This window comes from Somniosus microcephalus, chromosome 6 (genome assembly GCF_052327205.1).
Source record: "Somniosus microcephalus isolate GS21.2 chromosome 6, FLI_Smic_1.0, whole genome shotgun sequence".
NCBI classification, from domain to species: Eukaryota; Metazoa; Chordata; class Chondrichthyes; order Squaliformes; family Somniosidae; genus Somniosus; species Somniosus microcephalus.
Genome location: NC_140992.1, coordinates 243,253,193 through 243,278,725, shown reverse-complemented (window position 1 = coordinate 243,278,725; position 25,533 = coordinate 243,253,193). Strand labels below are relative to the sequence as shown.

General features: G+C 47.8%; 1 protein-coding gene across 2 annotated transcripts in view; it reads left to right on the top strand.

The window, feature by feature from the left end:
• LOC147116596 (5-hydroxyisourate hydrolase-like) overlaps positions 1-25,533 on the top strand; it is a 112,233-nt gene that overhangs the window by 52,439 nt on the left and 34,261 nt on the right. The window contains exons 1-3 of one of the 2 annotated variants that reach the window (XM_085991667.1): positions 2,525-2,615; positions 6,601-6,801; positions 16,823-16,934. The exons of the other annotated variant lie outside the window; for it this stretch is intronic. Of the exons in view, the coding sequence (XP_085847793.1) occupies positions 16,884-16,934 (51 nt within the window). The 5' untranslated portion in view covers positions 2,525-2,615; positions 6,601-6,801; positions 16,823-16,883. Of the gene's footprint in view, positions 1-2,524; positions 2,616-6,600; positions 6,802-16,822; positions 16,935-25,533 lie in introns of those variants that run through there. 2 annotated transcript variants of the gene reach the window in all.

Here is a 25,533-nt window from a genome sequence, read left to right as displayed (position 1 = left end):
ATATTCTGCTGGTGCATGTGTCTTTGAAGCAGTGAGAATTTTGACCCCTGTGGAAACTCTTCAAACATCCACATTAAAATCCACACTCTACCCTAGAAGAATGTGGTGCTGGATAATGAGGAAGCGGGGATGGCAATTTCTTGAGCCTACATTGGAAGGATTGTATCCTCGTGCAAATCAAATATATTTCATCCACAACAAATTCATACTTAGCGGTCATTCCCAATCCAGCGGGACAGGAGCTGCAGCCTTAGAGATGAAGGAAACGCTGGGAATGGGGGAGGATACTTTCTGTACAAAGTACTTCCTTGCCTGTACTATTTGAAACTAAAATTGTACAAGATATTACTTGACAAATAAGAGCTATTTTAGATTAATTAGCATATTTTACCAGCCAAGGAAAGCTGCCATTTCATGTCTCCGCTCTTATCTGGTGCTACTCCAGTGTTCCATATTCCAGGGATAGCCAGTGTGCATCCCAGAGCTGCAGTCCATTTATATGGCAGCCATTGATTTGAGCCAGTTTAAAAACCGGCATGGGCACATTCAAGTGTGTATACTGTTGCTTATCACTGCAGATAAAAGCTTTTTTCTATTAACTTCATTCATGCAATTCACACTAGCATCTGGTGCAGAGTCGGGAGAGTGGAAGAGCTGATGGAAATTATATAATGCTACAGCAACATGGCCAGAGTGTACTTTTCCCTTCAATCCCTGCCCATTGTCTTGGGAACCAGGTGTTAACTCCACGCAAAGCCCTTTTTGCAGGTTCCCTCACTTGGATTTGAATTTGGTGCCACTGAGAGCCAGACATATCCATTTGACCACTAAACAAGGTTTAACAACCACCAAAAGAAAAAAAACTGCCTTCCCCAGGCACAGCATAGAATTCCAGCCCTCTAGCATGAAAGTAAACGTCCTGCTCACCGGCAAAGAGACTTCATCTGACAGTTCTAGGTGCAGCGAAGATTCACCAGACTGATACCTGGGATGGCAGGAATGACGTATGAGGAGAGATTGGGTCGATTAGGCTTATATTCGCTAGAGTTTAGAAGAATGAGAGGGGATCTCATTGAAACTTATAAAATTCTAACAGGACTAGACCGACTAGATGCAGGAAGGATGTTCCTGATGGCTGGGGAGTCCAGAGCCAGGGGTCACAGTCTAAAGATAAGGGGTAAGTCATTTAGGACTGAGATGAGGAGGAATTTCTTTACCCAGAGAGTGGTGAACCTGTGGAATTCTCTACCACAGAAGGCCAATTCATTAAATATATTCAAGAAGGAGTTAGATATATTTCTTAAGCCTAAAGGGATCAAGGGATATGGGGAGAAGGCAGGGACAGGGTACTGAATTTGGATGATCAGCCATGATCTCATTAAATGGCGGAGCGGGCTCGAGGGGCCGAATGGCCTACTCCTGCTCCTATCTTCTATGTTTCTAATTTTTTTTAATGTCATACAGGGAATCTAATGCATAATTATTGTTGGATGCTATTGATAATAAAGGGGTCTCGTTATGTGTTGGGTGGAGAGTAATTTTCATTTTGGGTGCAGGTGTGGTAGTTGTGGATCAGCCGCCATTGACTTAATTGAAAGGGGACCTCGGGCGGGGTGTGTAATAGGCAGCCGATTCACAACAATCAGTTTTCCACCCGCACCCAAAGTGAAAATTACTCCCCCACCCGGGGTGATATTTTGACATTTCAAGATGAAGGAGCCCATATTTGGAAAAGATGCTCCATCTACCTTATGAAATTCTTTTACCATCAAATAGTAAAGATTTTAACATATTATTAATAATAAACTCCACCTATGCTTTGGACACCTATATATTGTAGCAGGGTGATTGAGGGCTGGTATGAGAACCCTGATCCCAGCGGAAGGATGTGGCCCCTTTAAGAACCCCCCCTTTTTTTTCAAATTTAAACCCGTGCTTCTGATTAGTTATTCCTCACTGTTAAGTGTTAGTTTGAAAGAAGTCAAAGCAATGGGATGCTTATTAAATTGTCAGCCAATGATGCCCATCCTTCAAAGTTCTCAAGGGTTCTGCCTTTTCTGCAGCCTGGAGGAATCTCAAGGGTTCTGAGCATCATCTCCCTTCCTCTTTTTTTTTAAATTTAAAATTTGAACATTTTATTTACAGTTAATGACATTACAGAGCTCAGGTCTCAGCTCTTTGTACAAAGTCACAAGCCATCATTCCCTACATGGCAAGGGTCCCAGTCTCTTCAAGTTGGTGATGTGATCTCCAAGCTTCTTGATCATCTTCACTTGTTCATCCAGATAGTGGGTCTCCAGGAATTCACACAAATGAGGGTCGGCGCTCCCAGTGGAGAGTTTGTGCAGATCCAGCAGACTCTGGTTGACACTCTTCTCAATCTGCTAAGCTCTCTGCATCACCGAGCGGAGCCTCCCACTCTCCCGGCCGAACAAATGAACTGTAAAGAACCCCCCCTTTGAAGATAATTGTACCTGGAGTGGGAGGAGACTTTCTCCAACCAGCTGAGCAGAAAAGGGGAAGTTTGAGAGACGTAGAGACGTAGGCCTTGAAAGAGGCTGGGAGTTGAGCACTAAAATATGTTTGGAACTTGGATTGTTCGAAGTCTATTGTTGGTAAGGAAAAGGCGGCTCTGAGACAGTAGGACCTTGTAATAATATATATATCTATAGCTATAAGACAATTTTTTGAGGGCATAGAGATTGACTGGCCTGAAAATAATTGTTTCCCTCAATTGTACTTTGCTTTGTTTGAAGTAAACTGACTTGAAGCTAGTTTATAAAAGTCCCAGCCTGTAAATAATGTTGGATTCTTGTTTGTTTATCTTGCAAATACTATTAAGACCAAAATTGATCATGTTAAATATTGGAAATGATGCCTGACTACAAAATAAATTGTCAGATTAGAGCTTAAGGGGAAGAAATTCGGTGGTGCCCCCTTTGGGGTGTAGCACCCTGAAAAAGTTAGCGACCCTGTGCCATAAGTTCAGTGGTAGCGCCCCAAGCAGGAGGCGGGCACTGCTGGGAGCACTCCACCTCCTTCCTGGGGTGCTATGACTGAATATCGCGGCGCTACGTGCAATAGCACCATGCGCGTCGGCACGTATTGCTGCGGTATTGCAGTCCTCCCTCTCCTGATTAAAGGGGAGGGGCCTAGTGCTGCACGCACCGGGGCCCTGCTGGACCAGCGGGATGTCAGGAAAGCAGCCCGGCACTCCGAGCATTCACGGCCGGCACCTCGAATAAAAAAGGGGAAGGGGCAGGTGCTGGCAGTTGGCCCCAAAAAATGGCCGCCCGACACCTGCGCTTTAATTTGCGCCGCCATGGCTGAAAAAACACCTCCTGACCCTAACGGACATATCATCCGGCGATAGGTCAGGGGGCACTACCGAAGTTTGCGGCCGGGGCGCTGCGCACGGCGATGACATCATTGCCAGTAGTACAGCGCTGCGGGGCGCTACCAGCTACCGCCACCGCTAAACTCCCGCTGAATTTCACTGGAGGCGTTAGTGGCGCTGCGCCCTGGCACTAGGGGCTTTGGCCCCCCGGGGACGCTAACAGGAGGCGCCCTAAATATTTTGAGGAATGTTTAGAATTACTAATACATTTTGCAAATTACATTTGCTAAGGATTTACATTTGTTAATGTTTGTTGTGAAATTTGAGTCATGATATTCTAAATCCAAGGCTGGTTAATGGAAATCACTTCTGAACTAAAACTTGTAGTACAAAGCAGCTATGTGTCAAGTTTCTCTCCACTTGGGCTTTAAGAACATACGAAATAAGAGCAGGAGTAGGCCATTAGGCCCATCGAGCCTCCTCCTCCATTCAATAAGATCATGGCTGATCTTCTACCTCATCTCCACTTTCCTGCACTATCCCCATATCCCTTGATTCCCTTAATATCCAAAAATCGATCGATCTCTGTCTTGAATATACTCAACGACAGCCTCCACAGCCCTCTGAGGTAGAAAATTCCAAAGATTCACCAGCCTCTGAGTGAAGAAATTTCTCCTCATCTCAGTCCTAAATGGCCGACCCCTTATTCTGAGACTGTGAACCCTGGTTCTAGACTCCCCAACCAGGGGAAACATCCTCCCTGCATCTACCCTGTCAAGCCCTGTAAAAATTTTGTATGTTTCAATGAGATCACCTCTCATTCTTCTAAACTCTAGAGAATATATGCCTAGCCTATTCAATCTCTCCTCATAGGACAATCCCCCCCCATCCTAGGAATCAGTCTGGTGAACCTTCGTTGCATTTCCTCTATGGCAAGTATATCCTTCTTTAGGTAAGGAGACTAAAACTGTACACAATACTCCAGGAGTGGTCTCACCAGGGCCCTATATAATTGCAGTAAGATGTCTTTACTCTTATACTCAAATCCTCTTGTAATAAAGGCCAACATATCATTTGCTTTCCTAATTGCTTGCTGTACTTGCATGTTAACTTTCAAGGCTTCTTGTACAAGGACACCCAGGTCCCTCTGAACACCAACATTTCCCAATCTCTCACCATTCAAAAAGTACTCTACTTCTCTATTTTTCCTACCAATGTGGAAAACTTCACATTTCTTCACATTATATTCCATTTGCCATGTTCTTGCCCATTCACTTTGCATCTTCCTTACAACTTACATTCCCACCCAGCTTTGTATCATCAACAAACTTGGATATATTATATTTGGTCCCCTCATCCAAATCATTGATATAGATAGTGAATAGCTGAGACCGAAGCACCGATCCTTGCGGTACTAGTTACAGCCTGCCAACCCGAAAATGACCCGTTTATTCCTACTGTTTTCTGTCCGTTAACCAATCCTCAATCCATGCTAGTGTATTACCCCCAATTCCATGTGCCCTAATTTTGTTTAATAACCTCTTGTGTGGCACCTTATCGAATGCCTTCTGAAAATCCAAATGCACCACATCCACTGGTTCCCCCTTATCTGTTCTGCTAGTTACAACCTCAAAAAACTCTCTCAGATTTGTCAAACATGATTTCCCTTTCATAAATCCGTGCTGACTCTGCCCAATCCTATTATTATTTTCAAAGTGCCCTGTTACCATGTCCTTAATAATAGATTCTAGCATTTTCCCTACTACTGATGTCAGGCTAACTGGTCTGTAGATCCCTGTTTTCTCTCCCTCCTTTCTTAAATAGTGGGGTTACATTTGCTACCTTCCAATCCGTGGGAACCATTCTAGAATCTATGGAATTTTGGAAGATGACAACCAGTGCAGTCACTATCTCTATCACCACCTCTTTTAAAACCTTAGGATGTAGGCCATCAGGTTCAGGGGATTTATCGGCTTTCAGTCCCATTAATTTCTCCAGTACTTTTTTTTTACTAATACTAATTTCTTTCAGTTCCTCGTTCTCGCTAGACCCTTGGTTCTCCACAATTTCCGGGAAGTTTTTGTGTCTTCTTCCATGAAGACAGACACAAAGGGGGGATTTTGCCAGCCCTGGGGTGACGGGTAAGAAGGCGGGACTGCCGGGAAAATGGCCATCCCGCCCCCAACCCGCCTCTGTGCCATCTTCCCAGGAAATCCAGCCCATAGTATTTGTTTAATTTCTCTGCTATTTCCTTATTCAAAATTATAATTTCTCCTGTCTCAGCCTGTAAGGGACCCATGTTTACTTTTGCTACTCTTATCTTTTTTACATACCTATAGAAGCTTTTACAGTCTGTTTTTATGTCTCTCGCTAGTTTACACTCATATTCTATTTTTCTTTTCTTTATCAACTTCTTGGTCCTCCTTTGAATTCTAAAATCCTCCCAGTCCTCAGGCTTACTATTCTTTTTGGCAACATTATAAGCCTCTTCCTTTGATGTAATACTATCTTTAACTTCTCTTGTTAGCCACGGTGGGATCACTTCTCCTGTGGGGTTTTTGTGCCTTAAAGGAATGCATATTTGTTGTAAATTATGTATTGATTCTTTAAATGCTAGCCATTGCTTGTCTACCGTCATACCTTTTAATGTCGTTTCCCAATCTACCTTAGCCAACTTGCCCCTCATACCTACATAGTTTGCTTTGTTTAGATTTAAGATCCTAGTTTTGGATTTAACTAAATCACTTTCAAACTCAATATAAAATTCTATCATATTATGGTCACTCTTCCCTAAAGGCCCCTTTACTACAAGGTTATTAATTAACCCTTATTGCACAATACTAGATCTAAAATAGACTGTTCCCTAGTTGGTTCCTCAACATACTGATCTAGAAAGCTATCTTGTATACATTCCATGAAGAAGTAACATACCTGTCAATGTTTGCTTCATAGCTTCATGTGGAAGCTTCCAAGAACAATGAACTTGTTGCCTGTGTGCAGTAGTAGAGCAATAGCAAAATACTGCAGAAGCTGGGAATCTGAAATAACAACAGAAAATGCTGGAAACACTCAGCAGGTCAGGCAGCATCGAGGAGAGAGAAACCTTTTTTGCGGATGCTGCCTGACCTGCTGAGTGTTTCCAGCATTTCCTGTTGTTTATTTTAGTGCAGTAGTAGAGGTTGTGGTAGTGGAACTAGAGTCTGTGACTTCAGCCTATAGGAGCAAGTTATGATCTGACCTGTGACCCTTTTGGGAAAGTATAGGGTATCACTGCAAAACACATGAGCGACCACAGAACAGGACTATCTCCAGCTGGGATACAGGTCCACAGGCACTCTCCTGACTGTTATATTTTCAAATCTCCTTCATTACTCAAAGCCTAAAAGAGAAACTGCAGTTTATACTATATTTGACGGATATACTAAATCGATTGATGTTAACACCTGCCACCAACAACGAGAAAGGTCAGTCATATCTGTTTTCTACTGTCACAATATTAATTGTTCACTCAAAGTGCGGGCGGGGTGGAGGGAATCAAATTTACTCACGTTTAAGTTAGTAGCTGGTACTGTTATTAAAAACTGCATCCATTGTGTGAATAACTGACCTATTGCAAGGACTTTATACATAAGAAGCCACCGTGAAATGAATATGTAGATGGCGCAGAATGGATGGCCGTTGGTTAGGTGTTTTGTTCAAATATCAGTAAATGTATTTCGAAAACTCTCTGCCCCACCACTATTTCAGTAAATCACAGCACTTGACCTTAATGGAATTTAAAGTGATCTACAGGCTAATGGCATTTTAATGATGTGAACTGACCAGTAAACGTTAATGGCATTTGTAATGGAATTACAGCAAATGGTATTGTCTCTTTTAAAGGAAATATCATCAGATCCCTACATTTTAACAAAGTGCACAAGGATGATAGGAATATGAGACACACTGAAATTTGCATGTAAGGACACCTAAGGGAGTTCACTGGTGTAGGTTAGTGAAGTATTCTGGCCTGGCTGGGCCCATTAAAGGAGAGTTTCTATTTTTCCAAGTTTTAATGTTTCCTATGGGCTTCCCAAAACTCAAGTAACACTGTACAGTGCTTTGGTAATTTCCCATTACTTTACATGAAGGAGAAAGAAAAGCATCCTGAATCCCACAGCAAGATTAGATCTTCATTAGATTTTGGTGTGCTCGGTATGTAGACTTGACACGCATTAAAGAAAAAATCCTGCTTCACGTAAGAGCCAAGTTGAAATCTTTTCCTTCTCCTGAGTGGAACTGATGAATTTTTAAAAGTTCTTTACAGGTAACTTGCAATATATTTATTCAGTGAGATGGTGGAAAAATTTAAACCTGTATAATAATGGACAGGAATGCCATTGTTACCCTCCCCCTCCGTCCTTGCAATCTACAGCCCAACGTCAACCTCTCATCATCTACAAAGTCCTTGAATGAGTGGTTGCCTCCCAGATCCACACCCATCTTTCCCACAATTTCCTGTTTCAATCTCTGGTCAGGTTTCTGCCCCTCCCATAGTAACCAAAATGGCCCTCAAAGTCTTGAATGACATTCGCTGCAACTATGACTGGTGATTGTCTGACCTTGTCCTTCTCTACTTCCCTGCAGCCTTTGATATGGTGGACCACACCATCCTGTTCCAATGGCACTTACCTGCTGTCTGGCTCGGCGGAACTGCTCCAGTTAGCTATTCAATCGTAGCCTAAGCATCTCCTGAAATGGCTTCTCTTTCCACTCCTGTACTTTAGAAGACCCCAAGGACCCTCCTTGTACCCCTTCCTTATCTACATGTTGCCTCTTGGTGACATCATTTGCAGACATGGGGTCAGCTTCCATTTGTATGCTGGTGACACCCATTTTTACCCATCCACCACTTCTCTTGGCTCCTGCACTCCCATCGTCTTGATCCCCTGCCACAAACTCGGTACCCATGCCACCGATTCTATCCCTCTCTCTAACCACATTTTTAGGCTGAGCCAGACTGTTGGCAACCTCTGTGTCCTATTCAACCCTGACCTGAGTGTCCAATCCCATACCTTGCCATCACAAAGACCACCTGACATAAGAGAACTACTAGGCACTTGGTCCAAGCATTAAACAAAGCTTTAATCAACTGTTTTACAACATGGCGGTCTAGTTGTGTCCTTCACTAGTTCCTGTTAGGAATGTCCTGCGCAAGCTGGGTCCATGCCCGAGTATTTATACTCTCCCACAGCGCCACCCACAGGCCGCTCAGTATTATTTCATAAGTCTTTCTTTCATGAATGACTGATTCATGTCACCACCTACTTTCACCTCTAACATCACCAGCCTCCACCCCTGCCTCAGCCCATCTGCTGCTGCAATGCTCATCCATGCCTTTGTCATGTCCAGAGCTGAATATTCCAATGCTCTCCTGCCTTGCCTCCCATCCACTACCCTCCATAAATCTCAACTCAGCTATAACTCTACTGTCCATGTCCTATCCTGCACCAAGGTCCTTGATCCCTCAACACCACAAATTTAAAGTGCTTGGGCTAGAAATTCCCCTCGAGCCCCGTTTGGGGTGCTAAATCAGAAAAACTGGAAAAGTTAGCGCCCTAACCTCTTCCAGCCTTTGTAAAAGTTCCACTTTTTGCTCCAAGAGGGAAGTGGAGCGCTAAATCGAACGCACCACTTCCTTCTTGGAGCGCAAGAGGGGGGGAAGTTCATGACCCGGAGCACACGGCTCAGCAGCGCCACACACTGGGCCACGTGGCGCTGACACGTTGCAGGGCTCTTCCCTGAATTAAAGGGAAGGGCCTCGCGCTGCGAACTCTGCAGTTTTTTTTTAACTTACCTGCAGCGGGGGTGCCGCATGATCAGCCCAGCACTCGAGCGGTCACGGCACAGTCCGGAGGAAAAATAACATTTTTCAAAAAAAGCCAACATTTTTTTCAGGGCGGCCGGCCACCTCAACCTTTAACCTCCGCCCCGCTAGCGGCCAGCCGCCCTGCTCGCGTCCCTTGCAGCAGTCGCTGCCATCGCCCGGAGATGCTGCAGGGGGCAAAGGGGAATTTTTCTGCCAGGGCGATGCGCCCGGAGATGGCGTCATGATCCCCGGGCACATGAGATCAGGGCGCAACCTGGTAGTGCCGCCGCTAACTTCCCACAGAATTTGGTGGGAGGCGCCATCAGTGCCGCGGCAGGGTGAAAAGGCCTTTGCGCCCCATTAGCGCCCCCCCCCCCCCCACGGGAGGCGCAAAGGAGGGGAATTTCTCCCCCCTTGTGTTTAAATCCCTCCATGGCATTGCCACTCCCTCTCTGTAACCTTCTCCAGTGCTGCAACCCCTCTAAACTCGTGTACCTAACTCCCATCCCCCCCCCCCCACTTCACCTCACCCATTGGAGGCTGTACATTCAGATGACTAGGCCCCACTCTCAAATTCCCTCCCTGAACACCTGTGCCTCTCTACCTCCCTCTTCTCCCTTAAGATGCTCCTTAAAACCCACCCCTTTGATCAAGACCTTGGTCGCCTCTCCTAATATCTCCTCCTTTGGCTCAGCAAACATTTCTTTCCTTGTGTCTCTGAAGCGCCTTGGGAAGGTTTTCTCCATTAAAGGTGTGATGCAATTTGTTGTAGTCATTTACAGTCTCCTAAACTGTGAGCCGGGGAGTGTACAGAGGAAACCATCCAAGAGGAAAGAACAACCAACCACATTTCTTAATTGCTAATGGAAGTGTTCCACTAATGCAGTAGTGCCCATTTTATACAGCCAGCTGCTTCCGCTGTGGAATCGAGCAGAGTTCTGCATTTCAAGTGGCCTGAAAAATCTACTCGATGCATGTGTCTGTCCATATGGAGTCAGCATCTAAATAATTCCCGAGCACGACTGCAGAGTGCACTCCAGAGCACCTTTTATGAACCAAGTATTGTGAGTGGAGTGAGTCAATATGAAACCTGCAGAGTGTCAATGCAAACCCAAAATCAATACAATGTTCATTCAATGGTTCCTAATTTCTGAATATCCCACCTCAGACCAGGCAATACACAACACTCTCAATCAAGAAATAAAGAAGCAATTTATGTTGAGTTGGGTAATGCTTTGGGAGGCACTGAATTTTTTTAAATTACAAATTGTTGAATTCTTCCACTGGGCAGTGTTAAGAGATTTGGGGCTAGAAATTCGTCTTGGGTGTTGGCGCAAAACGGGCGGTATCGGATCGGCCGCCTGTTATACGCAGCGCCTGGTATTCCGCTCTATTGCAGTCAACGGAACTGAACATCAGGCGCTGCCTATGATGAATTTCGAGGCCTTGCTTTTTTTAAAGAGCTGGGGGGGATTATTGGGAAACAACTTTTTTTTTATTCGCTTATGGGATGTGGGCGTCGCTGGCAAGGCCAGCATTTATTGCCCATCCCTAGTTGCCCTTGAGAAGGTGGTGGTGAGCCGCCTTCTTGAACCGCTGCAGTCCGTGTGAAACTTAAAATAGATTTCCTAGCTACAGAAAAAGTATAGGTAAGAGCATGTTCTGATCCGGGGTTGGTTGGGAGTGAAGTGGCCTGTAGGTCTCTTGATATAATTCCTAGGCCTGCATTCATCTCTGCACTTGGTAAAAGGTAGCAGCCTAAATCCGGTTCCCCTCAAGCCACCGATCTCAATCCCACTGCTATCGGCAATCCTGCTCCTGCAGCCAGTCCTGATTGCACGGCCATCTTGCAGGGGGTTTGCGAGGGCAGCACTCAAGCAAATAATTTCTTGGAATTGTGGCCCTCCAAATAAAGTTAGTGAGCACCCCTGCTCTAATCCTTTGAACTTGAGTTCTGAAACCTGGTGCTGTTTAAAGGGGCAATGGCAGCACCAGCGAGAGAAGGATGATAACCAGATTGGAAAAACAAAAGGACAAACTACAGGGAGCCAGATATGCATGTCCTTGTAATGGAGATGTGGAGCACGATGGACAGTCAGGGGCCAGAATGTGGTACGCACTTTGTAGAGGGAGAAGGCTGTAGCTGTTGAGTGAGTGCCACCTCCTTGAACCACAGGACTCCTTTGTATTGTAATCGCATGTTTTCTTTATCAAACTAAATCTGGAAAAAACAATTCAGCTGTTACATTTTTGGCTCATTTCTACCCTTTTTTAAAGATTTTATTTGGCTTCCATACCTTGGATCACTCTCACTGCTGTGTCCCAACTCCATGTAACTTCAACAGTGTCTTTTTTAGCCTTGATATCTAGATAAGCTTTTGCTAACATGCACCAAGATAATGTGCCTGTATCCAATTATAGTTTTACAGTTGCTTTAACAGTACCTAATGCACGATGAGTGTCTCAAACATTAACCATAATTTAAAAAAAAATTAATTCCACAAATGTCTGCGTCGCTGGCAAGGCCAGCATTTATTACCCATCCCTAATTGCCCTTGAGAAGGTGGTGGTGAACCGGCTTCTTGAACTGCTGCAGTCCGTGTGGTGAAGGTACTCCCACAGTGCTGTTGGGGAGGGAGTTCCAGGATTTTGACCAAGCGACAATGAAGGAACGACGATACATTTTAAAGTCAGGATGGTGTGTGATTTGAAGGGGAACTTGGAGGTGATGGTGTTCCCATGCACCTGCTGCCCTTGTCCTTCTAGGTGGTAGAGGTCGCGGGGTTGGGAGGTGCTGCCGAAGAAGCCTTGGCGAGTTGCTGCAGTGCATCTTGCAGATGGTATACATGCAGCCACGGTGCAATGGTGGCAGAGGGAGTGAATGTTTAAGGTGGTGGATGGGGTGCCAATCAAGCGGGCTGCTTTGTCCTGGATGGTGTCGAGCTTCTTGAGTGTTGTTGGAGCTGCACTCATCCAAGCAAGTGGAGAGTATTCCATCACACTCCTGACTTGTGCCTTGTAGATGGTGGAAAGGCTTTGGGGAGTCAGGAGGTGAGACATGCTCTGCAGAATACCCAGCCTCTGACCTACTCTTGTAGCCACAGTATTTATGTGGCTGGTCCCGTTAAGTTTCTGGTCAATGGTGAGCCTCAGGATGTTGATGGTTGGGGATTAGGCGATGGTAATGCCGTTGACTGTCAAGGGGTGGTGGTTAGACACTCTCTTGTTGGAGATATTCATTGCCTGGCACTTATGTGATGCGAATGTTACTTGCCACTTATCAGCATAAGCCTGAATGTCGTCCAGTTCTTGTTGCATGCGGGCATGGACTACTTCATTATCTGAGGAGTTGTGAATGGAACTGAACACTGTGCAGTCATCAGCGAACATCCCCGCTTCTGACTTTATGATGGAGGGAAGATCATGGATGAAGCAGGTGAAGATGGTTGGGCCTAGATATCTTTGTCTTTATAGTAAATCCCCCCAAAATTATACTAGTCAACAACAACTTCTTCATCAGCAAAGCGATGGAAGGTGTTGTCGACAGTGCTATCAAACGGAACTAACTCACCGATGCTCAGTTTGAGTTCCGCCAGGACCACTAGGCTCCAGACCTCATTACAGCCTTGGTCCAAACATGGACAAAAGAGCTGAATTCCAGAGGTGAGGTGAGAGTGACTTCCCTCGACATCAAGGCAGCATTTGACCAAGTGTGGTATCAAGGAGCCCTAGTAAAATTGAAGTCAATGGGAATCAGGGGGAAAACTCTCCACTAGCTGGAGTCATACCTAGCACAAAGGAAGATGTTTGTGGTTGTTGGAGGCCAATCATCTCAGCCCCAGGACATCACTGCAGGAGTTCCTCAGGGCATTTCCTAGGCCCAACTATCTTCAGCTGTTTCATCAATGACCTTCCCTCCATCATAGGGGCAGAAGTGGGGATTGCACATAGTTCAGTTCCATTCACAACTCCTCAGATAATGAAGCCATCTGTGCCCGCATGCAGCAAGACCTGGATGACATTCAGGCTTATGCTGATTAGTGACAAGTAAAATTTGTGCCACACAAGTGCCAGGCAATGACTATCTTCAACAAGAGAGAGTTTAACCACCGCCCCTTGACATTCAACTGCATTACCATCGCCGAAGCCCCCACCATCAACATCCTGGGGGTCACCATTGACCAGAGACTCAACTGGACCAGCCACATAAATACTGTGGCTACAAGAGCAGGTCAGAGGCTGAGTATTCTGTGGTGAGTGTCTCACCTCCTGACAACTCAAAGCTTTTCCACCATCTACAAGGCACAATTCAGGAGTGTGATGGAATACTCTCCACTTGCCTTGATGAATGCAGCTCCAACAACCCTCAAGAAGCTCAACACTAATCCAGGACAAAGCAGCCCGTTTGATTGGCACCCCATCCACCACCTTAAACATTCACTCCCTCCACCACCGGCGTACTGTGGCTGCAGTGTGTACCATCTACAAGATGCACTGCAGCAACTCGCCAAGGCTTCTTCAGCAGCACCTCCCAAACCCGCGACCTCTACCCCCTAGATGGACAAGGGCAGCAAGCGCAGGGGAACACCATCACCTCCAAGTTCACCTCCAAGTTACACACCATCCTGACTTGGAAATATATCGGCAATCCTTCATCGTCGCTGGGTCAAAATTCTGGAACTCCCTACCTAACAGCACTGTGGGAGTACCTTCACCACACGGACTGCAGCGGTTCAAGAAAGTGGCTCACCACCACCTCCTCGCGGGCAATTAGGGATGGGCAATAAATGCTGGCCTTGCCAGCGATGCCCACATCCCAGGAACAAATTTTTTTTAAACTGCATTTATTTAGTGCCTTTAACCTTGTTAACACTCCTGTGAAGGGTCTTGGGATGTTTTATCAAACAAAATTTGATGCCGAGCCACCTAAGGAGATATTAGGACAGAAAGAGTTAGGTTTTAAGAGCATCATAAAGGAGGATAGACAGGTGGAGAGGTTTAGGGAGGGAATTCCAGAGCTTAGAGCCGAGGCAGCTGAAGGCACGGCCGTCAATGGTGGAGCAATGAAAATTGGGAATGTGCAGCACACCAGAATTGGAGGAGTGGAGAGATCTCGAAGGGTTGTAGTGCTGGAGGAAGTTAGAGATAGAGGGGCGAGGCCACGGAGGGATTTGAAAACAAGGATGAGGAAGGTCGAGTAGTGCTGAAGGGTTGGGGTAGGGATTTGGGAGTGCAGATTAACTGAGAAAATGAAAGGAGGCATGACAGGAGAGAGGGATCTAGGAGGGGTAAAGATGAAAGGAGGGAAAAAAGGGGAAATAGAAGTGATGGGCTTGGGTCTGGAGCAGCAGCTAAAATGCACTCCGACCTCAACGGACACCGGGAAACTCAAGTTACATAGCTGTGGTTACATAGCAAGATTAGGATAGATATGGCCTGGTAATAAACAGGGAATAGAGAGGAGACAATAGGAGGCAGTCCAGAGTTAAAGTCAGAGGTCCCATAGTAGGATAAAGCTGAAGTAGGTAAGGTGGAGTCAGCTTGGAGCATCGACGAACTGATGTCAAGTTTCGGAGACAGGTGTGGAGGGCAAGTGAGTCCAGAAGTTATTTGAAGAGTAGAATATCGAAGGACGTACTGCTGCAGGTATTTCTGTGGGAATAAAGAGCCAGGAGGTGTGCAGAATCAACCGCGGGGCAGAAAAACAGTGGCAAAGTTGGAGGTCACCATAAGATCCAGAGGCATTGCCGAGATGGGCTACGGCCCAGGAGAATGAATTTCTGGCTAGGAACCACACTAGCTAAATCTGAAAAACCAGTGGGACAGTCATAAGTTCAGCAACTAACGACAGCAGTTGGGGGTTTAGGCTGTAGGCTAGACAAAGTTACCTTAAAACTTAAGCAACTGAATAGAAGATCAGAGTTACCGCAGCTGTGCTTTAGTGTAGTCCAGTGGAGAAACATAGTTTTGACGTCCAGGAATTTGGAAGCCAATTTGAGCAAAGATCCAGTACTCACTGATGAAAACAAAGGGCAAGCATGGTCGGGGATGGGCAGTGGGCCCAGGTAACGTTAAACTATCCGTTAACTTGTAGTTGGGGCTAAAATGCACCCACTATTAGAGCCAGGGGAATTTAAACCGTGTAAGAGGATGTTGGAGGAGAAAGGTCAAAGAATGGCAATGGATGGCCAAGGATAGAGTTGCAAAGCAAAGGAGCTCCCAAGGGAGCCCAGGAACCATCTTGAATGTAAACCTTAAGGGGAAAAATTTGGTTGGTTAGCGCCTCCGGGGGGCACTAACTGGCTGCTAGGAACTTAGCACCCGAGTGCAGTGATTTTAGCGCCGCTTGCGAAATTGACCAGTTGTTTTGCAGCTGTGCTAAACACTACCGCCACGAACTCCTGCACCCACAGATCATGACGTCAGTCAAGCGTGCAATGCCCCGGTAGCGCCCCAGACCGATATTGAGTCGCGCCCCCTGCCTTAGTGTCTGCCGCTAGGAACGACAGATAGAGGGGAACGTTTTCAAGTCGGGAAGGGGCTGGGGAAACGCTATTTAAAGGCGGGCGCTTTCTGCCTTGTCGGCAAAATTTTTAGTTTTAATGCTGTCTTGAGGAGTTTTGGCCCTCAGCACCACTTTTGAGGTTAATAAGCGCCGAGCTCTTTCCCTGGGCCTCTCCATTAGTGCTTCCAACACAATTGCTTCTGAGGTCTCTCCAGGCCGAGATTCAAGGCTGCAATGAGCAGGGTGTGGCTGGCCAGCAAGATGGCCCCTCCCCTTTAAGAACTGGACGGCGCCAGTCTGTCTGGCTTCCATGGTAATTGGCATCGCCTGAGCTTCGGTAGCGTTCTGAGGTAGCGCCTCGCTCCCCGACGTTTGCACCTTAAGAGAAGTGTGTAGCGCCTGATTTAGCGCTCAAATCACCAACAGGGGCGATAGAGGCGAATTTTGCAGTCGGAGGCGATAATTAGCACCGGGCGCTAAACTTTGTGTCCGACCGATATTAACGCCCCAAAATGGGTGATACCGAATTTTTCCCCCTAAATATCTGACCTTTCACTTACCTATCTGATTACTGCTGTAACTTCAACATCTTGTCCACATCTGGAGCATTTATTTTATATTTTTTGCTACATAAATTATCAAAACAAAAGCAGTAGTTCTACTTGGTGCTTGCTGGCCTTTTGTATAACCTGCATCTCCTCTCATTGAATAAAACTGTCGACAAAAAGTCCTACAAATTCAGCACTTTTCTTAACCAGAGGACGTAATACTCATTAACCTTTCTCTTATTGGCCCCAGCACAAAGCTGGATTTCCAGTGTTCTCCCTGCTGGCATGAGGAGTTAACGGAGTTAACCGAGCAACCCCCTCCCCCTCCCCCTCCCCAAAACCTTGATCTACCGGGAGTGACCTTTCCACTCTACACTTTGTTTAAAAAAAATATTAAACTAGGTTTATCTTTTCACTGAAAATGCGAGATATGTTACCAATGTGAAGGATTCAGGAGGCACAAGGACATGGGTATTGACAGAAGCGGTCATTGTGAAAGAGGCAAACACTTTGGATTTGAACAGGGACATTCTCAAGGCCACTAAAATCTAGAAACGCTGAAATTATTCTTTCCAACCACTCAGGTTTTCAGCTGTCAATAATCAGCCACTTCAGGGCACATATCTCCGAGGGACGTTTGATTAAATGAGTACGCTGCGGTTTCTGCATATTCAGGATCATCTCATCACAAAAAAGGTGAGACAGTGAGATCTACAAAGATACAAGTGACACATTTGTAGTGGTAGTAGTTTTGCAGTTGAATCTTTGGAAAGGTTGAATAACTTCCAGTGGTCTGGATTTCTCAAAGCACACTCTTGGTAGACTTGCAGTAAACTGTTAGTTACCATTAGCCTGGTTAAATGTAAAAACATTACAATATCTTAAATGTTTGTGATGTGCCTCAATTATTCCGAGACTCGAAGTTAGCAGAACAAAAGTAAGGCTTTTATTAACTCAGAACATAACACGTAAAATAGAGAGATGTCTACCTTCAGGAGGCTGATGCCGGACTGAAGTTAGATTACAAAGGAGCCAGGTATGGGCGGAGCCCTGCACACAACCAGTTCCAGCACATTCCAATGCATAATACATGAGGACTGGGGGAAGGGAAAAGACACAGAAAGCAGGCAGTTAGAAGACACAGAAAACAGGCAGTGATGAATGGAATATATTTCATCACATTCACCCCTTCTATAGATTTAGTCTGTTCGGGGGTTTGATAGTCCTCTGCGACCGACGTGGCTGTTGTGGTGCCGCGGGTGTCGGCTGGGTGTCCCCGGTAGCCTCCTGGGTCTCTGCCGGGGGTGCCGCCGGGGTTGTTGAAGGGGTAGTTGGTGGGGGTGCCGTTGGTCGATGTTCTTCCGGGGGTGATGAAAGAATAGTGGGTGGGTAAGGGTTGCTGTGATCGTCGTCGCTGCTATTGCCGTGGTTGTTGTTGATGCCGGCTGGGGCGACGTCTTTTATGGACACGGTGTCCTCCCTTCCGTCGGCGTGCCGGACATATGCGTATTGGGGGTTGGCGTGGAGTAGGTGTACTGGCTCCACGAGAGGGTCCGTCTTGTGGCCCCTCACATGCCTTCGCACGAGTACCGGACCTGGGGTGGAGAGCCATGACGGCATGGATACGCCCGAGGTGGATTTCCGGGGAAAGACAAACATTCGTTCATGAGGCGTGGTATTAGTGGCCGTACACAATAGCGACCGTATCGAATGGAGCACATCCGAGAGGACTTCCTGCCAGCGGGAGATAGGGAGGCCCTTGGTCCTTAGAGCTAGAGTGACTGCTTTCCACACTGTCCCGTTCTCTCGCTCCACCTGGCCGTTACCCCGGGGGTTGTAGCTGGTGGTACGGCTCGTGGCGATCCCCTTGGACAGCATGTACTGGCGTAGCTCTTCACTCATGAAGGACGCCCCCCTATCCGTGTGGATATAGCTCGGCATACCGAACAGGCAGAACAGGCTGTTGAGGCATTTAATGACCGTGGCGCTGGTCATGTCTGGGCAGGGGAAGGCGAATGGGAAACGGGAGTATTCGTCCACAATGTTCAGGAAGTAAACATTGCGGTCGACGGACGGGAGGGGGCCCTTGAAATCTAAGCTGAGCCGCTCGAAGGGCAGTGTAGCTTTGATTAAGTGGGCTCTATCTGGGCGGTAGAACCGAGGCTTGCACTCAGCGCAAGTGCGGCAGTTCCTGGTCAGAGACCGAACTTCCTCAATCGAGTAGGGTAAGTTACGGGACTTTATGAAGTGGAACAGCCGCGTGACCCCTGGGTGGCAGAGGTCGTTGTGGAGGGTCTGTAGCCGATCCTCGGTGGCGCTGGCACACATCCCTCGTGAGAGGGCGTCAGGGGATTCGTTAAGGGCCCCTGGCCGGTAAATGATGTCGTACTCGAAAGTGGAGAGCTCGATCCGCCACCTAAGAATCTTATCATTTTTAATCTTCCCCCTCTGTTTATTGTTGAACATAAACGCTACCGATCGCTGGTCGGTAAGTAGGGTAAAGCGTTTGCCGGCTAGGTAGTGGCGCCAGTGGCGCACTGCCTCCACGATGGCTTGGGCCTCCTTTTCCACGGAGGAGTGTCTGATCTCGGGGCCTTGGAGGGTCCTCGAGAAGAAAGCTACGGGCCGCCCCGCCTGGTTGAGGGTGGCCGCCAAGGCGAAGTCGGACGCATCACTTTCCACTTGAAATGGAGTGTTCTCGTCCACTGCCTGTAGCGTGGCCCGCTCAATATCCTGCTTAATGCTTTTGAAGGCGGCGTGGGCCTCAGCAGAGAGCGGAAAAGAGGATGCTTTCAAGAGGGGGCGGGCTTTGTCGGAGTAGTTGGGGACCCATTGGGAATAGTAAGAAAATAACCCCAGGCACCTTTTCAGGGCTTTGGGAGTGTTGGGCAGGGGCAGCTCCCGTAGGGGGCGCAATCGGTCGGGGTCTGGTCCGATTTCCCCATTCTCCACCACGCTGCCCAGTATGCAGAGGCGCGTGGTGTTGAAAACGCACTTGTCCTCGTTATAGGTGAGGTTGAGTTTTTGTGCGGTTTTCAGGAACCTCTCGAGGTTCGAGTCGTGATCCTGCTGGTTGTGACCGCAGATGGTGACGTTGTCGAGGTAGGGGAAGGTTGCCTGCAAGTGGTGGTCATCGACCATGCGATCCATCTCCCTCTGAAAGACCGAGACCCCGTTCGTCACCCCAAAGGGGACTCTGAGGAATTGGTAGAGGCGTCCGTTCGCCTCGAAGGCGGTGTACGGGCGGTCCTCTGGTCTGATAGGGAGCTGGTGGTACGCTGACTTGAGGTCGATGGTGGAGAACACCCGGTATTGGGCGATTTGGTTCACCATTTCTGATATGCGGGGTAGCAGGTAGGCGTCTAGTAGGGTGTACCTGTTGATCGTTTGACTATAGTCGATCACCATCCGTTTCTTCTTGCTACCCCTTACCACTACCACTTGGGCGCGCCACGGGCTGTTGCTGTGTTCAATAATGCGCTCTTTCAGGAGCCTGTCTACCTCGGTCGCGATAAACCGCCTGTCCTCCCAGCTGTACCTCCTGCTTTTGGTCGCTATTGGCCGGCAGTTAGGGGTAAGGTTCGCGAATAGCGAAGGCGGCTTTACCTTCAGGGTAGCCAGACCGCACACTGTGAGGGGCGGCTGGGACCCACCGTACTTGAGCGTGATGCTTTGGTGGTTGCACTGGAAATCCAAACCCAAGATCACGCTCGCACATAGATTCTTCATGATTAATACTTTAAAATTATCATACACAGTTCCGTTAACGCACAATTGTACCGTGCAGTAACCCAGAATGGTCGATGTCTGGGTTTTATCGGCCATAGAGATGGTACCCTGAGCAGGGACCACCTTTAGGGAGAGTTGTTGTGCCAGTTCAGGGTGGATAAAACTCTCCGTGCTTCCACTGTCAATTAAGCATTTAACCCGGCACCCGTTTACCTCGATGTCCACCATTGATTTGGATAGCGGATGCGGCCTGGTCTGGTCCACTGTGACCGATGCCACTGTAGGGCCCTGATCGAGACAAGATGGCGTCCACGCTGTCTGCTCATAAGATGGCGGACCCCACGAGGTCGGGCAAGATGGCGTCCAAGATGGCCGCTCCCACGGCGCACACGCGGCGGTGGCGGGTTTTCCGGCGGTTGGTTTTCCGGCGGGGTTCCCTCTGCACACCTTCCCGAAGTGCCCCTTCTTACCGCACTTAAAGCAGGTGGTGCCTTTCGCCGGGCACAGGTTTCTGGTGTGCTTTGGCTGCCCGCAGAAGTAGCAGTTGGGTCCTTGACGCGTCGCGGCTGTCGTAGGGCTTCTGGGGGGAGAGCTGGGCCCCGCCGGTGTCGGGCTGCCGGGCGGGGAAGATGCCTTCCAAGATGGCGGCGCCCTCGGCGCACACGTGGCGGCGTGGGCGGCGCGGGCTGAAGAGTAGGCGTCCGAGTTTCTCTGGGCCATCTCCAGGGACCGCGCGGTGTCCGCAGCCTGTTTCAGGTCCAACCCCGTTTTTTCCAGCAGTCTTTGCCGGATGTGAGTGGAGCTGAGGCCTGTGATAAAGGCATCGCGAACAAGCTCGTCGGTGTACACTGCGGCTTTTACATCTCGGCACTTACAGTCCTTGCCAAGCTTTTTCAGGATGCTTAGGAACTCCTCCACCGATTCCCCAGGTCGCTGTGCGCGAGTAGCGAGTAGATGCCTAGCATACACCTCATTCGTAGGCTGCTGGTAATGCGCCTTTAAGGTGTTGCAGGCGGCCAGGTACGTATCGGCGTCTTGGATGAGGGGGTAAACCCGGTGGCTTACCCAATTCCGTAGCATTCCGAGTCTCATCTTCGCAGTGTCCGTAGCGTCTTTGACGGCTGCGGAATTGTCCAGGAAGAATTCCATACAGTCAAACCAGTGTCCGAAGCGTGCTGATGCGTCCGGAGCATGTTGATCCAAATCCAAACGTTCGGGTTTCAGGAGTTGATCCATAGTGTTGAAAATTGAGTTAATAAAATTGATGTGCCTCAATTATTCCGAGACTCGAAGTTAGCAGAACAAAAGTAAGGCTTTTATTAACTCAGAACATAACACGTAAAATAGAGAGATGTCTACCTTCAGGAGGCTGATGCCGGACTGAAGTTAGATTACAAAGGAGCCAGGTATGGGCGGAGCCCTGCACACAACCAGTTCCAGCACATTCCAATGCATAATACATGAGGACTGGGGGAAGGGAAAAGACACAGAAAGCAGGCAGTTAGAAGACACAGAAAACAGGCAGTGATGAATGGAATATATTTCATCACAGTTTGAACAAGTAATTTATTGCATTAACCTTCTTTATTGGACTGAAAATGTGTTTATCTCCTTTTTTTAAAATTCATTGATGGGATGTGGGCGTCGCTGGCTAGGCCTGCATTTAGTGCCCATCCCTAATTGCCCTTGAGAAGATGGTGGTGAGCCGCCTTCTTGAACCGCTGCAGTCCATATGGTGTAGGTACACCCACAATGCTGTGAGCTGAAGTGTAATCATTATTTTTAGGATTATCACAATAAGGAAAGACACCCAATATCTTTCAACACTCTCCACCCCACCCAAAAAACATGTGACAGACACACATCTGCAAACTTTTTCCCCCCTGGGGCAGCATCTTACAACACTGACCATAGAACCCCCACCGCCGGTGTGGACACACAGCTGTGTAATCCAGCACAAGAGGCTGGAGAGCAAAGTGAGTATTGGCAAAATACCTCAACCCACACCGTTTGCATTTACCGAAGGCAAATATTGTACACGGTCTCCTGTATTCAGCAGCTTCAATTCATTCAAGGAAAATATATATTTTTTAGCATTTTAAGTATTTATAAAACTTAAATGAACAAAAAAGGTGTCATAACTAAATTAGCTCAAGTAGATAGAAAATATTTTTTTCCTTTGCTTCTATACACCAGGCCACTAGACAATTTCTTAAGCAAAGTGTTCCCTGATCAATTTACCTCATTGGTGTATCTTCAAAAGTGAGATCTAAGTTTAGCCAATTAAAGTCTGGCCTCCTATCACACATGCTAGAGATTGAGCCAGAAGCCCATCATACTGGTAAAGGGATCAGAAGTTGGGTCAGAACGTGGGTGGGCTGGGTTTCTACCCCTTCAGAGCTGGAATGGCAAATTCTGATGGAAGTGGCAGGAACTTTGTCGGCCCACCCACTTACATCTTAACTTCAGTTTGCAGCATTCCTGGACTTCCTTGGGAATCTTGCCAGATATGCCATCGTAAGGTCTTTTTAAAAAATAAAATCTAGTTTTGTGTGCTTAATTTAAATTTACTGTTTCAAGTTTTAAGTTTCTTTCAGGCTTGGGCGGGGCTAAGCAAGTTCTGTGCTGGAGAGCAGCTGAGAGTAATTAATTAATTAACTGGTCTAATCTGGCTCTGTAACTGCCAGAGAGCTCACTTATTTAAATCTCAGCCTTATAAATATGCGACACTGGAGCCCAAGTTGGAACAGAGTGTTAAGCTGCGAGTTTAGTGAGTGAGTGAGTGAGTGAGTGAGTGAGTGAGGTGTTCCTTTCTTTTTCTATCTTTGTCAGCTTCCAAGAGAGCAGGAGCTAAAAAGCTGCACAAGAGGGGACAGAGAACCAGCGGGAGTTCGGCTCTGTGATACCCCCCAACCACATCTGGAGAACAATAAAAGTGCGGTTTAAACAGATGCTGCGAGGTGGGAATTGGTTCTTACTTTACGCCAAGGAAAGAGTCCGAGAGCGGGAGCAGTCAAACAACAACTGCGAAACCGCTAAAGCGACGTCATAACCAGGGAAGGAGCTGATTGGTAAGTAGGACCTGGTGAGTATTTCTACAATCCAGTCGTTGAAGTAAAAGTAAGGTCTCTAGTTTAGAGTAAGTAGTGTTTAAAGGGAAGTAAGGTCCCTAGTGCATTTAATATTCTTTAATTTAAAGGGAGTAAAATTAAGGGTATGATATCGCAGGGCAGCTCGGCTGCGTGGAGTGCTCCTCCTGTGCTATGTGGGAAGTCCGGGACACTTTCAGTGTCCAGGGCGAACACGTGCAGGAAGTGTCTCCAGCTGCAGCTACTCGAAATCCGCGTTTCGGAGCTGGAGCTGTGGCTGGAGTCACTGTCGAGTATCCGCGAAGCTGAGATCTTCATGGATAGGTGGTCACACCGCAGGTAAAGAGTGCACAGGCAGACAAGAAATGGGTGACCGCCAGACAGAGTAAAAGAACTAGGAAGGTAGTGCAGGAGTCCCCTGGGTCCATCTCTCTCTCCAACAGATTTTCCATTTTGGATACTGCTGGGGGAGATGGTTTCTCAGGGGAATGCAGCAAGAGCCAAGTCCGTGGCACTATGAGTGGCTCAGCTGCACAGCAGGGGAGGAAAAAGAGTGGGAGAGCAATAGTGGTAGGGGATTCTATCGTAAGGGGAACAGATAGACGTTTCTGTGGCCGCAGATGTGACTCCAGGATGGTATATTGTCTCGCTGGTGCCAGGGTCAAGGATGTCACTGAACGGCTGCAGGGCATTCTGAAGGGGGAGGGTGAACAGTCAGAAGACGTGGTTCACATTGGTACCAACGACAAAGTTCCCGGCCACTTCCATCGGAATTTGCCATTCCAGCTCTGAAGGGGTAGAAAGAGGGATGAGGTCCTGCAACAAGAATTTAGGGAGCTAGGTAGCAGATTAAAAAGCAGGACCTCAAAGGTTGTAATCTCTGGATTACTCCCGGTGCCACGTGCTAGTGAGTATAGGAATAGAAGGATAGAGCAGATGAATGCGTGGCTAAAGAGTTGGTGCAGGAGAGTGGGCTTTAGTTTCCTCGGCCACTGGGTCTGCTTCTGGGGAAGGTGGGACCTGTACAAGTCAGACGGGTTGCACCTGAACCAGAACAGGACCAACATCCTTGCGGGGAGGGTTGCTAGTACTGTTGGGGGTGGGTTTAAACTAACTTGGCAGGGGGATGGGATACGGAGTGGAGCTATAGTAGGGAGTGATGCACAGCCAAATATAGAGGGGGAAAATACAAGTCGGCCTGGAAGGCAGAGCAAATATGTAACGGCAAACGGGAGTATGGCAAGACTGGATGGCATTTGTTTTAATGCAAGGAGTCTTGCGAATAAGGCAGATGAATTGAAGGTGTTGATGAACACATGGGAGTATGATATTGTTGCTATCACAGAGACATGGTTGAGGGAGGGGCAAGACTGGCAGCTCAATATTCCGGGGTATAGAATCTTCAGGTGAGACAGAGGGGGATGCAAAAGAGGAGGGGGTGTCACAATATTAATCAAGGAGTCAATTACTGCTGTAAGGAGGGATGATATCTTAGCAGGTTCCTCTAATAAGGCCATATGGGTAGTGTAGTGTATGTACCCGTCTACCTTTAAGGGAACTATTGAATGTAACCGTTCACCTTTAAGAGAACTACTTTAGGTGTGGCACTATTTGTTTGGCTTCTGTATACTGTAATACCGATAGTGACCACACCAGTATATAAGTGTTGTGGCAGGATTGCTGGGGCAGATTCGCCCTGACCTTCGAATAGTAAAGACCTGTTTGTTTGTTACTTCTGAAGTCTGTGTATTTATTAACTGCACAACCCACAGACTTTACAGTGGCGACGAGTCCGATCGTACCCTGCGGCAAGACTACCAAAGCAACGAAGAGCGTCGAAGAGAGGCAACCGCCCTCGTCGTGCTGCTGAAAGAAAACACGAGGCTGCAGCAGGAGGAAGACTTTAGCAACAAAAGCTTCCATCAACAACAGGCACTGACTACCCTTCTACCACGGTGCGGAGTGAGCCGATCAGCTGGAAACAAGGCGGCCGCGGAGACTGTGAGTAGGGGAAGGTGTAGAGAATATCCGGAGGATACGGGCTGTGCACTCGACCACGGTCGAGGGGGAACGGAGCCGGTCAGAAAGTCGGGTCCAACGGCGTCGTGAGACAGTCGGACCTCGATCGGCGGGAAAAGCCGGGCAGCGACCGCAGCCATGAAGCGCTGAGACTGGGAGTAGGCGCGGGAAGAGAAACCCAGCTGCAGCCGGGGAGGGAAACACCGGTCTGCGAGAGGGCTGGGAGGCGAACAGGAACCGTGCGGGTGGGAGAGAGAGACAGAGCCGAGCAAGGGGAGAGAGACTGCGCGAGAGCCAGTCCAGCGGCTGAGCTGTTCTCCACCAACGGGGTACCCAGAGCCGGTAGAACCGAACGTGCGGGAGAGAGAGCGACAGAGCCGGGTACGGAGAGAGAGACTGCGCGAGAGCCAGTCCAGCGGCTGAACTGTCCTCCGTTAACGGGGTGTACCCAGCGCCGG